The sequence below is a fragment of the Mixophyes fleayi genome, chromosome 11 (assembly GCF_038048845.1).
Source record: "Mixophyes fleayi isolate aMixFle1 chromosome 11, aMixFle1.hap1, whole genome shotgun sequence".
NCBI classification, from domain to species: domain Eukaryota; kingdom Metazoa; phylum Chordata; class Amphibia; order Anura; family Limnodynastidae; genus Mixophyes; species Mixophyes fleayi.
This window is the reverse complement of record NC_134412.1, coordinates 40393399-40409712: the sequence shown is the minus strand read 5'-3', so window position 1 is coordinate 40409712 and position 16314 is coordinate 40393399. Positions and strand designations below refer to the sequence as shown.

General features: G+C 40.9%; 1 protein-coding gene across 1 annotated transcript in view; it reads right to left on the bottom strand.

Annotated features, from left to right (window-relative positions):
• LOC142106908 (sacsin-like) overlaps positions 1–11087 on the bottom strand; it is a 53754-nt gene extending 42667 nt beyond the window's left edge. The window contains exons 1-3 of the mRNA XM_075189960.1: positions 10999–11087; positions 9698–9736; positions 8797–8879 (exon numbers count right to left, since the gene is read on the bottom strand). Of these exons, the coding sequence (XP_075046061.1) occupies positions 8797–8879; positions 9698–9701 (87 nt within the window). The 5' untranslated portion in view covers positions 9702–9736; positions 10999–11087. The remainder of the gene's footprint in view (positions 1–8796; positions 8880–9697; positions 9737–10998) is intronic.
• Positions 11088–16314: the final 5227 nt, after the last annotated feature.

Sequence of the window (16314 nt, the reverse complement as noted above, 5' to 3'; positions counted from 1 at the left end):
CTGGCGCTGAGGAGGAACTTGACGAGGAGGATGCTGATGTGGTTATCTTAAATGAGGCACCAGGGGGGAAAACAGTTGTTGTCCATGGGATGAAAAAGCCCATCGTCATGCCTGGTCAGAAGACCAAAAAATCCACCTCTTCGGTCTGGAATTATTTCTATCCCAATCCGGACAACAAATGTATGGCCATATGTACCTTATGTAAAGCTCAAATAAGCAGGGGTAAGGATCTTGGCTACCTAGGGACATCCTCCCTTATACGTCACCTGAATAACCTTCATAGTTCAGTGGTTAGTTCAGGACCTGTGGCTAGGACCGTCAGCAGTCCAGGGACACCTAAATCCCTTGGTCCTGTTGTATACACACCACCAACACCCTCCTCATCAACTTCCTCCACGATCTCCATCAGATATAGTCCCGCAGGCCATGTCACCGGCATGACCGAGTCCTCTTCAACCCGCGATTCTTCCGGGGAATCCTGCAGCGTTACGCCTACTACTGCCGCTGCTGGTAGTCGGTCATTTTCCCAGAGGGGAAGTCGTAAGAACGCTACGTCTTTCACTAAACAGTTGACCGTACAACAGTCATTTGCCATGAGCACCAAGTACGACAGTAGTCATCCTATGGCAAAGCGGATAACTGCGGCCTTAACAGCTATGTTGGTGTTAGACGTGCATCCGGTGTCCGCCATCTGTGCAGTGGAATTGAGACTAGTTGGAGGAGGTATTGTGGCCCCGGTACCAAATTGGGTACCGGGGCCACTCCACTACGCAGTCTATAAAGCTTCGTATCAGATATTAAACTACGTTCAATGTTCCTGCTAAATAAAAAAATAATGAAAATGCCTTATCAACGAAAACAAGAGGTAATGACGCGCTAGAACTCCACCCTCTATATGCTGCAGAGGATGGAGGAGCAGAAAAAGGCCATTTAAGCCTACACAGCCACCTACGATGGGCCACGTGTTTGTGCCGCCGACTTGTGTCGCTTTGCTTAGACATCGAGCTACCTCGGTGCAACCTTTTGGACTAAAAACAATATTGTGAGGTGTTCACAATAGACTGGAAATTAGTGGAAATGAATGTTATTGAGGTTAATAATAGTGTAGGAGTGAAAAAAAAACCCAAAATATGGATTTTAGCACTTTTTATGCTTTTTTTTTTAAAAAAAAAAAAAAAAAAAAAAAATCAGAACCCAAAAGCCAAAATCAGAACCAAAACCTTTCGTGGGGTGTTTTGGCAAAACAAATCAGAACCCAAAACCTCAAGCTAATCAGAACCCAAAACACCAAAAGTGCCCGGTGCACACCCTTAGTCTGAAGCATACAGCTTGGTATCGAGTGAGATATAAGTGAACAATATATGAAGGGATGACCTATCTGGATAATAACTGTGAGCCACAAGCACTTTTTTATGAATAAGAACTATAAGAAACAATTGAATAAATTAATCAATGTGATATTTTAACCTTGCTAGAGGTGCACTTTAGGAGAAATTATAAGAGACTAAGGGCTAGATTTACTAAGCTGCAGGTCTGAAAAAGTGGGGATGTTGCCTATAGCAACCAATCAGATTTGAGCTTTCATTTAGTACCTTCTATAAAATGACAACCAGAATCTGATTGGTTGCTATAGGCAACATACCCACTTTTTCAAACCGGCAGCTTAGTAAATCTAGCCATAAATGTGATTGAATGACTTTCACAACCACAGAACTAATTTTAATCACTCAAATTATAACACTATTTCACTATGTTTTATATGTCGCTGTCTTGAAACTATGGTCTGGTTAGAAATTGGTATTTTTAATAATTGATTAATATACCGTAAGTTATATTTTAGGTTTATATATTATAGATATATGCTTTCCATTAAATGACTTTCTTTTTTCCCTTTTCTGAGTACACCGGATAGCAGGCAAGCAATTAAGAAGAGGAGGGGAGATAAAGTAAATAGGGGTGCAAGACCACTTTAAAGTAATCTATTATTAGGTCACAGGTAGTAGACAATGTGCTCAATGTTATCACAATAGCCTCCAGGATAGTTTAATAATGTAGATTTTAGATATCTACTATAATAAACTAAATATTATGATTGTTATAACGCAGTATTAAATATCACACTTTGATTCTGCTGTACAGATAAACTTGTCAGTGAGATCTTTGCACCAGAAATGAAAGCATTGAGAATAAGTGGGCCATGTAAAGTGAAAGGTCATTTGAATCCACAGATGGTTTCAGCGCCAAATTTTGTAATACATTATAATTACTTTCTTGTAGGAGAATTAAATGACAACTACCTCTAGTGGAGTTGTTCTTAGTCAGCACTGGGGTCATGAGTTTGATTCCCAACGATGGCTTTATCTGTGTTGAGTTTGTTTGTTCTCCCCGTGTTTGCGTGCGTTTCCTCCGGGTGCTCTGGTTTCCTCCCACACTCCAAAAAACATACTGGTAGGTTAATTGGCTGCTATTAAATTGCTTTAGTCTCTCTCGGTCTGTGTATGTATGTATGTTAGGGGATTTAGATTGTAAGCTCCAATGGGGCAGGGATGTGAATGAGTTCTCTGTACAGCGTTGCAGAATTAGTGGCTCTATATAAATAAATAGATGATGATAAACAATGGCCCCACACACAGCAAATAGAATGAACAACCTGCTTTTTTACCTGAAGTCAAAAACCAGATTGCTTGAAAATTGGAAGACTAAGCACACTGCAATGGGGTTCATTATTTTAGAAACTACTAGCTTGGACGTCATTATTTTATGTCTAAAGTGTGATTCCCAGAAGTCTATTTTTTCTTCTGAGGATCATCCATATATGTCTAACTTGGTTATTGGTACCAATATGACCAATGACCCCTTGGCTCTCCCCAGACCCCAATTTGACAAAGCTGAGCAACTAGGAGACATCAAACGGTTGGTGTTACAAGTCGCCAGGACCGTGAATGCTTGCCTTCCATATATTTGAATACCCTGACATCACCTGTCTGCCCTTCACTAAACTTCAGTTTTTTGGAGCATTAAGTCATCTGGTTGCTATTGGAAGTATCCTGCTGCAGCAAAGCTACAACTGAACCAACATCCCCAATATCAACCAATTTGGCATTAATTTGGGTGTGTCAGATTAGCAGTCTAACAATGAAACATGAATACAAAAAGCTAGCCCATTTATCATTTGTTAAAAATGCTATGACTATTGTAATTGTGTTTAGTCATGCTAAACAATGCTCAATGCAACACAGTATAAGTGACATCTTAAAACTTGAATCTACATACCTTAAATACATTATAAGTCATAGCTGATGAACAAGGGACCATTCAAATTCATCCTGATAGAGGTTTTGATACTAGCATGAGCACAGGAAGGCTGGCTTTTTTTTTAAAAAAACCTGTGTGCTTTGTTTTTATGTGATGTTAAATACTTTTGTGTCAAAAAAGACAAAAGTATTATAGGGGGGGGGGGGGGGGGGATTTAATTCCCCCCTGAAGTACTGCAGCGTTATAGATATTACCGTTATTGCGTTAATATTAACCCGGCTTTTTGCTCGCAGCTCAGGGAGCTGCGAGCAAAAAGCCAGCGTCAATACTACCGTAATAACAGTAATTACGCGCACTATTAACGTAATAACGGTAATCATTTTAGCGCAGCGGTACTTCGGGGGAAATCGAATTCCCCACTAGGAGTGATACCTTTAGTGGCTAACCAAAAAAGCGATTATATTTGCTAGCTTTCAGAGCACAGAGGCCCCTTCATCAGGCAAGTTTACAAATAAATGACTGAGGAAAAGGCACAACATTTAAGAGCTTTTGCATCAAGAAATTTGTAGAAGGGAGGAGGGGAGGAGGAATATATTAAGATAAGCTAAAGTAGTAAAACAAAGGTTTTGGTTAGGGATTGAAGAGAAAGTCTTAGGAGTTCAGAGATCTGGAGTTACTCTGCTGTGTGGTGTGAAGTGTGTCCATGTAGTGGGTCATAAATCCAGGTGTTATATGGAATTAATGACTGGAATGTTCTTATCAGTTTGAATTCACATATTTTTCTCTCCCTATCATTTTTAAAAAGACCTTTTAGTATTAAGACTTTTAAATCTGTCATACTGTGTCCTGGTCCAGAGAAGTGTTTATCCACAGGGGTGTCCAGTGGGTAAACACTTCTCCACAGAAGCCTTTGGCTTCTAGCTTTTTCAAATTGACTGCCTAGAAGTAGAACCTGCAGCTTCATAAACATCTCTAAGCACTGTAGGTCAGTGGCAAGTGAAAGAACGTTATCTCCCAAAATGACAAGCGTTCCTAACAGTAGCTCATGACAGTAGCTTGCTGTGTTTGCGTGGGTTTCCTCCGGGTGCTCTGTTTTCCTCCCACACTCCAAAAAAAACAAAACATACTGGTAGGTTAATTGACTGCTAACAAATTGACCCTAGTCTGGCTGTGTGTGTGTGTGTGTGTGTGTGTGTGTTAGGGAATTTAGACTGTAAGCCCCAAGGGGCAGGGACTGATGTGAGTGAGTTCTCTGTACAGCGCTGCGGCATTAGTGGCGCTATATAAATAAAGGATGATGAATGATGATGATGGTGCTACTAGGCTAAAGCTACAGTCCCATTCAGAAAATGATTCCTGTGAAGCAAGAATGGGATTGGCTCAGGAACAGGTCACAGCTCTATGAGAGAAACACACATGTAACTAGAGATGGGCGGGTCCGGTTCCCCGAGAACCGAACCCACCCGAACTTTGGGTATCCGAGTACCGAGCTGAGTAGCTCGGTACTCTCCCGCCCGTTCCGAATCGAAATCGAGGCCGAACGTCATCGTGACGTCGTCGGGTCTCGGGATACTTCAACATTATAAATACATGCCTCCACAGCAATCCATTGCCATTTGACAGAGGGAGTGAGCAGGGTGTAGTCACAGGCTGATTAGAGCAGGGACAGAGAATACAATATTGTTCTTGCAATTGCTCTAACCAAAATCGCTAGAGAAGAGAGGAGGATAGAGGTTTATTATTTTTTGTTAATATTTGGCACTCCTCAGTGTTTTGGGGTGTCCCCCATAATTGTGCATAAATATTTCTGGCTGTCAAAAGTCATATCTGTCAGCAGTATCTACCAACTAATTTTTAGCACTACAAGTGCTTTGCGCTCAGAATGGATTCAAAGCAGTCCACATATGATCAGAATGAGCAACCAGGTTCTGTCACCAGTCCTTATGTTAGTGTTCCCAGTACGTCATCTGGCCAAGGCGATGTGAAACAACAGAGTGTTTCCAAATCAGTGCAAAAAACAAAAAAAAAATTACTGTATTGAAGCGAAAAAGAAGTGTTACTGAGCAAAAGTTAAAAAAACTGCAAACATGCCATTCTACACACGCAGTGGCAAAGAGAGAATGAGGCCTTCACCTTTGCCTATTAGTGGCAGATCCCAAAAAGTTACCTAGCCTACAATTGGTGCACAACTACTGTTACGCCTCAAAGCCGAGCTGCAAGATAACAGTAAAGCATTAGAGGAGAATGTTTGCTCCTATTCACAAATGACAACAATCCCTGTGGAGAGTCCATCCAACAATGGGATGTCTAATCGTGAGCATTCTGTTAGTGTACCCATAAAGAAGGGCCCTTTCAGCAGTTCTGCTGATGTGTGCCTGAACAGCCCGAGTGTAGCCGGTGATACACCAAGTGAGGATGACATTTTGTCTTTAGAAGAGGATGTGGGGGAGATTTGGGTATCAGACGATGAGGATGCGGTTGATTGTGCAAGTCCTGCAGCAGTGTGGCACCAGTGGGAGCAGTTCTGGCACGTGAGGTTCTGGTACCAATATGCACTTTCCAAACACAAGCAGGGATGACGCGGGTGGCAGACCACAACAGTTTGACATCTGGGCTGGTTTGAAGGATTTGTCAAAAAAATGTGTGATCTTGACCATAACTCCAACCAATCCTACTATTAACATGCAAAGGATGGTGGAGGGCCTATCAGGGATTAATCTGTAGTTTTCCTAATTTTCACTAATAATGTTTGGGTGTAATATACACCCAAAGACGAGTGCTCAATTGCTAAGAGTCATTGATGAAGAGGAAGACAAGCAGGCTTGTCTGTAGAATTTGCAGGCAAATTGTGCTGCGTTATATAGGTAACACCCGAAGAGAAGAGCTCCATTGCTCCACTGCCAATTGTAATTGCTGAAATAGAAATAATAGGGCTGACAGTCTTGGTCTAAATCTGCAGTTACATTTTATTGTACCATAGCTCACTGCGAAACTGGAGAGGTGGCAGGGTTTAGTGATAATCTTCCTCAAACAATACTAATTCATCCACCCATCATAGAAGTCTGTGTAGTATAATGTAATTGCCGATAATGGCCTTCCAAAGGGAATGACTAGTTGATTTTAGGGCAGAGCTGTCACGATTTTTGGGCAATTCTTTTAAAGCACAGCAAATATCAAAATGTTCAGCGGACTCATCTGCATCACCACTGGGTGTCTTGGGAAAACAATTTCTTTTACAACAAGCAGTTGCCAGAGAAACTGAAGGAGAAGACGTCCCAACATGATGTTGATAAGTCTGGGATCCTTGCAAAGAAAATTATTTAATCTACAATTAAAATATAGTTAGCACATTTACTTTGTTTTATTGCACACTATAATTTTCTGTAGCACCTTTTCAAAATGTATTATTAAGGCAATCACTTGACTCAAGCTAACCGTGTCTGCACTTTCTTCACAGGTAACTACTTCGCTGGACTAAAGTATATTCCCCAAAAAATGCTAGTCTTCTTGCAGCTGCTGCATTCTCCTACATGCTGTTGCAGAAACAAGAAATTGACCCTAAATGTTTCTGGACACAAACAGCATCTCCTGCATGTCATTTTTAAAAAGTTCTGTAACACCAAGTTGATAGTGTGTGCAAAACAGGAAATGTGATGGAATTCAACCCCGCTGTAATGCTTGACCAATATTGGGGTCGTAATCAGAAATGACATATCCTCAGGAGAGTCCAAGCAGGATTAGCCATCTTTCAATGACATCCCTTAGTTTTTGGAACAGTTTGTCAGCTGTATGCCTCTTACTGAAGCCGCTGATACACATAGTAGCCTACTTCTCAAAAATGTGACGTACCTGGGTACATGCTGCTGCTGTCCATGCTGGGGAAGGCGAATGACCAACCCAGTGGGCTTTCACAGTCATATAATCTTTAGTTTGCCCAGTTCCGCTTGTACACATATCTGTGGTTAAGTGTACAGTGGGTAGAATGCCATTTTGTCGCCCAATAATTTAATTTTTAGGAACTTTCTGGTACAGGAGAGAATTAGCTTTTCTAGTAAAATGGTATAGTGATGACATTTGCTAACAGGGACAGAACACCTCAATTAAATGTCTTAAACCAACTGTATTAATAGTGGACATTGGACGCAGATCTAACACTACCATAGTACCCAGGGCGTCTGTGATCCGGTTTGCGACTGGGTGACAGGTTTCATTCTTGCTTCCTCTTGCAGAGGATTGTTTAACTGCCAATTGTTGGTTCAGGGGATATTGATTATGAAGGTGTTGGGGGGGGGGGGGGGGTGAAGATTGCAGGTGCTGGGATGTAGAGGAGAGAAGGGAGGTAGATTATGCTGGACTGCTTGTTGTTATTTTTTTTAACCAAAGTTTCTGATTTTCCCAACAGTTTTCCAAGAACGCGCTGAAAAATTACGAAACATGGATGAGGATCCCAGATGGTTAAGGTACCTACCTCTACTGAGTGTGGCTTTAAAAACGCTACAAATGGATAGACAACTCTTGCCAGGATTTGTGTAAAAATAATTCCACACTTAAGAGGTGGATTTTTAGTCTTTTGCCTAGGCATGACAATGGCCTTTTTGTTATCACTGGCAAGAACTGCAGCAATTTTTCTTTTCAAGTGTATGAAAATCATATAATTACATAGGAGGTGTTCAAAATTGAATAAAAAATGACTGGAAATTAGTGTTACTGAGGTTAATAAAAATGTAGCTATAAAATAATACCTAAATTATGTTATTTTAGCACCAATAAATGTAATTTTTTTAACAAATTGCAAAACAAAACCAAACCAAACCAAAACCAAAACCAAAACACGCAAGGGTGGTTTTGCAAAACCAAAACACGAAGGTAATCCAGATCCAAAACCGAATCCAAAACACGGGGGTCAGTGACCATCTCTACATGTAACAACTGTGCTGAGATAGTCTTAATTTATGACTCAAGACGATTGAAGGCAGGCTGAATGTACACATTTTAAATTGTCCATACACTTACTGCAACAGTACACAGTGAGCAAAATTGTGCTCAGTGCTTGGGAGTTTGGCTGCAGAGGTTAAGAGGCAAGTGGGCAAAACATATTAAAAAGTTTGATTAGGGACATACAGTATATTTTTAACCAGTTTTGTGCAAAGATGAACCTAGCTTTTAACTTAAAGGGGTATATTTACTAAACTGCGGGTTTGAAAATGTGGAGACGTTGTCTATAGCAACCAATCAGATTATAGCTGCCTTTTCGTAGAATGTACTAAAAAAATGAGAACTAGAATCTGATTGGTTGCTATAGGCAACATCTACACTTTTTGAAACCCGTAGTTTAGTAAATATACCCCAAAGTTAATTATAGTTCCCTATGCTGTCTGCTGTTTGATGAAATGTTGTTGCATGGTTTACTATTAAGCTCTAATAGATTTTATTGCAATATAGGCACATGCAGATATTGAAGTTATAGTGTTCATTAGTATACACTGCCTTGTTTTGTTTTTTAGATACTTTATATAGTAAAGAGAATAAGACGATACTCACTTTTAGAATTTGTCCTCCATCTGGGTATTTTCGTAAAATATTCTGTAGTTGGATCAGAAACGGGGGAGCTCTTTGGAAAAAATCTGAGCAGAGAGTATTTTTAAAAATTAGCATTGTATATTATTTTTTTTTATTCTGTCACAGTAACAAACATTGTAAAAACAAATGTCCCACTTTATTTTTCTGTGGAGTTTTAAGAAAAACAAAAACAACAAAACATGGCCATGGAATATTGTGCATGGAAAGCATGGAAAACAAAGCAGTCGCTTAAAATGGTTCGTCCATATTTAGATTTGCCATCTGCATTGTGAGTGTGTATGCCCCACATCTTCATGTTCCTCGGTACAAAACCATTTTTTTCCCCATGGGGGAACATTTCAGTCCAAGGCAGTGGGTATGACCATGCCCCAGTGTGCTGCCTATTGCAGTAAAGCACTAGGCTGCATATTAGAATTCTGTGAATGGAACGGGACAGAGCTCTTAAATCGGGACTGTCGAGACAGTTGAGTGGTATGCATGGGAAAGGTAGGTGGTATTTATAAACCAATTATTAAAAGAAAATAAAGTTGATAAATAAAAGTAACCACAATATCTTGGTAGGGCAAGCACATGATCGTTACACAAGAAAAATCCAAAATATTTTGTATTTTTATTGAAAAAATTATTGGCCCCAAACGAGCCTTCACTGCGCATGTTCCGCACTTGCGCATGCTCAGAGGAAAGTTGACCGACATTGCAACTCCAGGCCCCCATAGATACCACATAAATAATGCTGCAAATAAGTCTTAATTTATTTTAAAAAAAATATTTTAAAAAAAACAATAATGAGTGCATTAAATGCTTCTGTAAATTTGCCCATCATAAATCAAATCTAAAAGATATAAATATATAAAAAGCTTACCCATATTTGCTTTAATGTTCTGTGATGTTTGCGTTACAGCTAAAACAGAGAAAAGAAAAATAAGGATGTTTAGTCAGAGGTTCATAAAGCTTCCGTTTTACACTGTTTATTTTCATAATAGAGCCCAAGAGTTATATTTATTAAACTACGGCTCCCGATTGGTTTTGATTTAATAAAAATTGCTGTTTTTAAAAAGTGACAGGAAAGCGCTGAGAATCATAACTGCTGTTTAAATATACCCCTAAGTTTTATATCAGGCTTTAATACACATATCCCAGAGGCAAACACAGAGTTTTTAAGGGGGGGGGGGGGGGGGGCGGGTTCCAAACGGTTGAGTTTGGATTAAAGCAAAAAAACAAAAAAACTAACTGATACTCGCAATGGATTGTTAAGGTACTCAGCCTTCCATTCAGGCAGCTGGAATGAATGGTTAGAGTACTTAGAGACCAATCAAGCATCCATTTTGGCACCTGGAATGGATGGCTAAGATACTCTGAAACCTATTTTAGCAGCTGAAATGGATGAACAATGAATTTAGAGCCCCATTCCAGCACCTGGAATAATTCTCTAAGATACTGAGAGCCCAATTCTGGCAGCCAGAATGGATGGCTAATGCACTCCATTCAGGCAGGTAGAACACATAACTAGAATATATAGCTATGTCATACAGAAAAAAAAAAATATATATATATATATACATATACATACATGCACACACTATATAATATGTGGTATAGGTGTTCCACATAATACAGAGAACATATCTGTGTAACAGAACAGAATGCACTATATAGGGAGAGAAAACACAGCAAACTTCACTCAAGACAACAAGCAGCAGAGGGCGCTGCAGGGAGCCAAATCATTCTAGCGTTCCAGCAGTCTGGCAATTCCGGTTTTCACCCACACCAGAGATAATACTGTACTTTAATTCCCAAGCTGTATACAATTGGGCTATGCTGTATTCTTCTAGCATGATATTTTGAAAGGGTTAGTGTTCGATCTACTTACGTATTACCACCCCAGTAATCAATAATCCCTGTTTCAATGTCATCATCAATTAAAGCATGCAATGAGCATAACACAACATGAACACAGTCACAATCACAGGTGTATTAAGTCCTATAGACTGGAAGCTTATTGCCCTGAAAAAAAAACTGTTTTAAGTTTTCAATAAGCATGTACTGTTTACCATAACTGTCAAAATGACTGACAAAATAATCAGTCTTTCAAAAGTTGATATAAATAAAAGTCGTGATAATGTGCATTATGTTTACGTGGTTTAAATGAGAGATTGTACTTACCAAACACTGAAGAGATGTTAGTCACTCATTCTGTTCCGTTATTATGCCTCTACAGGCAAGTGAGGCTTTATATACTAACTCAGTTTCAGTGACTAAAAACGAAACTAACTGTCCTCAGTTTCAGTTCCAGTTCAGATTTTTTTTGTCCAATTTAGTTTCATTTCTTCGTAGTTGTTTAGATTGTCCTTGTGCCAAAACTTGCAAAATACAACAGAAACTTAGATTACATATTTAAGCCTCAGTGGAAAAGAATAACAAAACGAAACTAGTTCCTCAACCCTCTTACATATCTGCAAGAGGTACAAATAAATGTGCTTAGTTTTATATTTATACCTCTCTTTAATGTATTGCTGAGAACGTCTTGTGACCTATTTATTAAAATGATTTAGCAAGGCAATAAAAAGTTATTTTTCGCAGCAATTTACTATTTTATAGCAGTGACAGTTGAGTTATCATGATGAAAGCTAACTGGAGCTATAAATGTTACCACTCTGGAGGCCTCTGATCTGCTTACTAAATATGTGTGGGAGTTAGGTGCACGTGTGAACCTGGAAGCATGGTTTGTGCTTCCAAATCTACTTCAAAAAATAATTTAATAAGTCTAAAAAAAACTAAAAACAAAACAAACAAAATTAGCGGTGTGAGGAGGGAAATGGTCGCAAATAAAGTACGGACAAAATTATATATCTTTCAACATTTATACATATGAAATTGGGACAACATTAGCCCTGTCTGATCCATCCAGAATTGCAGTTTGGAATGAAATTCTGCCCCTTTTGAGGTCAGCAAATCAAGGCTTGGACAGTTGGGGGTATGAAGTTAGATAGTTAAAGAAGCAATTTCCCCAAACAGGATGATGTCAAACACCTCTTATATGAAACTAAGTTCATGTATACAATCTTTTTCTTATTGTTGTTTCTTAGAATTTGAAGAGAAAGCAGAGACAAAGGTGAGAAATGTGATTTTGCTAAGCTGACGCCATTTTGTTGCCTGATAGTCGTTTTGTTCTCTTATAGCTTAAAAACAGATTAGATACAGCTAGTTTGTAGGAGTAGTTCATTGTTTGCACTATGCCCATGACCTTGAATATGGCAGAACAGGAGATAAAACAGCCCCCCGGGGAGTATTCCTGTGTAAAAATGAGAGTATGTAGCAAGATCTGTTTAAAGGAAGCATGAGCGGTTAAAACCTTTTGGGGCGTAGTTTTCTGTAATACGTGATTTTGTGCTATATGGTTATGAACTTGTAACTAATAAAGCAGAGCTAATTGTACACGCACACCATGCAGTGTATTTAATTCTCTCCAGCTGATGAGTTCATAACTGATAAACTGACACTTACAGGTGAACAATCTGATTTAGATTCAACAGCATTGGAAGTCGACACCGAAACTGCTGACCTGAGCCCAGGACTCTGACTATAACCCGGGTGAGTAGAGTTTTCTACTTGTCAGGGTCCTCTGTTTAGAGTAGAGATGGGTGGGTCCGGTTCCCCGAGAACCGAACCCACCCGAACTTTGGGTATCCGAGTACCGAGCTGAGTAGCTCTGTACTCTCCCGCCCGCTCCGAATCCAAATCAAGGCCGAACGTCATTGTGACGTCGTCGGATCTCGGGGCTCGGTTCTCGTGATACTCCAAGATTATAAATACACGCCTCCACAGCAATCCATCGCCATTTGACAGAGGGAAAGAGCAGGGTGTAGTCACAGGCTGATTAGAGCAGGGACAGAGAATCCAATATTCTTATTCCAATTGTAACAAAAATCGCTAGAGAAGAGAGGATGATAGAGTTTTTTTTTCTTTTCAATATTTGGCACTCCCCAGTGCTTTTGGGGTGTCCCCCCTAATTGTGCATAAATATTTCTGGCTGTCAAAATTACTATCTGTCAGCAGTATCTTACCAAATAATTTTTAGCACTCCACAGTGCTTTGGGCTCAGAATGGATTCAAAGCAGTCCACATATGATCAGAATGAGCAACCAGGTTCTGTCACCAGTCCTTATGTTAGTGTTCCCAGTACGTCATCTGGGCAAGGCGATGTCAAACTACAAAGTGTTTCGAAATCAGTCCAAAAAACCCCCCAAAAAAATAAATTTTACTGTGATGAAGCGAAAAAGAAGTGTTACTGAGCAAAAGTTAAGTGCCGATAAAAAAAAAATTGCCAACATACCATTCTACACACGCAGTGGCAAAGAGAGAATGAGGCCTTCACCTTTGCCTATTAGTGGCAGATTCCAAAAAGTTACCCAGCCTATAATTGGTGCACAACTACTGTTACGCGTCAAAGCCGAGCTGCAAGATAACAGTAAAGCATTAGAGGAGAATGTTTGCTCTGATTCACAAATGACACCAATCCCTGTGGAGAGTCCATCCAACAGTGGTATGTCTAATCGTGAGCATTCTGTTAGTGTACCCATAAAGAAGGGCCCTTTCAGCAGTTCTGCTGATGTGTACCTGAACAGCCCGAGTGTAGCCGGTGATACACAAATTGAGGATGCCACTTTGGAAATAGAAGAGGATGAGGGGGAGATTTGTGGAGGTGACGAGGGGGCTAATGAGGATGTTGATGATTATGATGCAGACAGATACCAAATTGCCTTTCTCAATTTCTATTTATATTCTAGATTATATAACGGCTGAATAGTTTTCTATTTTACTCCTAGTGGAGAGGGGATCTGATGAAGACAGATACCAAACTGCCTTTGTCCATTTCTTTGTATATTTGAATTTCTAGTTCTACAGTCTATGCAGGCTGCTTTTTTTTCTATTTTACTACAAGTGGATGGGAGGGGGTGTCTGATGCAGACAGATACCAAACTGCCTTTGTCCATTTCTTTGTATATTCGAATTTCTAGTTCTACAGTCTATGCAGGCTGCTTTTTTTTCTATTTTACTACAAGTGGATAGGGGGGGGGGTGGGGGTCTGATGCAGACAGATACCAAACTGCCTTTGTCCATTTGTTTGTATATTCGAATTTCTAGTTCCACAGTCTGTGCAGACTGCTTTTTTTTATATTCAACTACAAGTGGAGGGTGTTATATACACCCAAAGACGATGGCTAAATTGCCAGTAATCAAAGATGGAGTAGGTAGACAACCAGGTTTGTCTGTATAATTTGCAGACAAGTGTTTGAATTAAGGACAGCCTACCAGGGATTAAACTGTTTTTTTCATAATCTATTAGTTTTAGAATTACCTCACTTATCTAAGAACCTGGTGGAGCACTAAATTAGGTTATTTTAGACCAAATTTTTTTTATTTTTTCCGAAAATACCAAAACAAAACCAAAACCAAAACACGCAAGGGCGGTTTTGCAAAACCAAAACACGAAGGTAATCCAGATCTAAAACCGAATACAAAACCAACTCTAGTTTAGAGCTTCGTCGTGTCTGTCTAAGGTATCAGGCACGCAGATCTGTAGGTCTCAGATTTATACAGTAATTACCGGTGCCCTGGGTGAGACAGGGCACCGGCGCCCCCCATCGAAGTGGGAGTGACATTTGCCAAGTGGGTGTGGTCAACCTAATGTGGGGGTGTGGCTATCACTTTACTGAAAGAATTCTGCTACACATATTTGCAAATGCATGATATATATATATATCTATCAGAGCTGGATTTACACCTTATGGGGCCCTAGGCAAGATATTGGTTTGCCCCCCCCTTCACACACACAGTGGCCCCTCACACACACATAATACACACACACAGTGGCCCCTCACACACACATAATACACACACACACACACACACACACAGTGGCCCCTCACACACACATAATACACACACAGTGGCCCCTCACACACACATAATACACACACACACACACAGTGGCCCCTCACACACACATAATACACACACACAGTGGCCCCTCACACACACATAATACACACACACACACACACACAGTGGCCCCTCACACACACATAATACACACACACACACACAGTGGCCCCTCACACACACATAATACACACACTGTGGCCCCTCACACACACAGTGGCCCCTCACACACACATAATACACACACACACACACAGTGGCCCCTCACACACATAATACACACACACAGTGGCCCCTCACACACACATAATACACACACACAGTGGCCCCTCACACACACACAGTGGCCCCTCACACACACACACATAATACACACACACACAGTGGTCCCTCACATACACATCATACACAAACACACAGTGGCCCCTCACACACACATAATACACACACACACACACACACACAGTGGTGTTAGGAACCCCTCCAGTCAGCACGACAAAACCCGGAGTCTGCTCCGAAGTCTGGTGTTCGCTGGAGCCCCTAGTAGTGGGGACAGACTTGGCTGCAAATGAACGGAGGGTCGTAAAATGTGCACTGACTGGGGAGAACCCAGGGGTAGCGTGAAGTAGTACACAGCAGCGTGAGATCCAAGCAAAGGTCAAGGGCCGGCAGCAGACAGCGATACCAGATAACGAGCCGAGGTCAGGGGTCACAGGCAATACAACAAGGTCCAGAAACAAGCCAGGGGTCATACACGGGAAATCCAAACTAGAATACAGCACAGGAGCAGGGAAACAAGGAACAGGAGCCTAGCTACACTGGGAGCTATAACTGGCAGTGAGGCACTGTCCTCGCTGCCTTAAATAGTGAGAGGAACCAATAGGAGCCGTGGGCAACGACTCCTCCCAATTACATCATCACAGTGTGCAAATGTGGAGAGCAGAAATGATGTCCCGGTCGTCATGGAGACGGCTGGGGCGTCTGGGAGAACCGGAAGTGAGCCGCGGATGCCCGTCGGGGAGCCGCAGCTCGTAACAAGTGGCCCCTCACACACACATAATACACACAGTGGCCCCTCACACACACATAATACACACACATAATACACACACACACACACAGTGGCCCCTCACACACACATAATACCCTCACACACACATACCAGGGGCAAATTGGGAACTTAAAGTGGCCCTGGAAAATTCTGAAAGTGGCCTCATGTAGGCGGGACAAATAAATGGTAGGCAGGGTAAATTGTAGGCAGAGTTAGCACTCCATTAGCTCGAGCCACATTGTTTTTTATACAAGGCAAATGCAATACGCTATGGTAAGCAGAGTCCGTCTATCACAGTTGACGGAGCTAACACACAAGTAGGCAAAGCATTGCACATGTAGGCGAAGCAAACACAAGTAGACAGAGTCAGCACACCAGTGGGTGGTGTATACACATTAGTTATGTAAGTGGAGCAGCTTAATCCAGCAGCAGGAAGTTCCCAGGGTTAGCATTAATGTAATAATAGTTGGGTCTTCCACCGGATC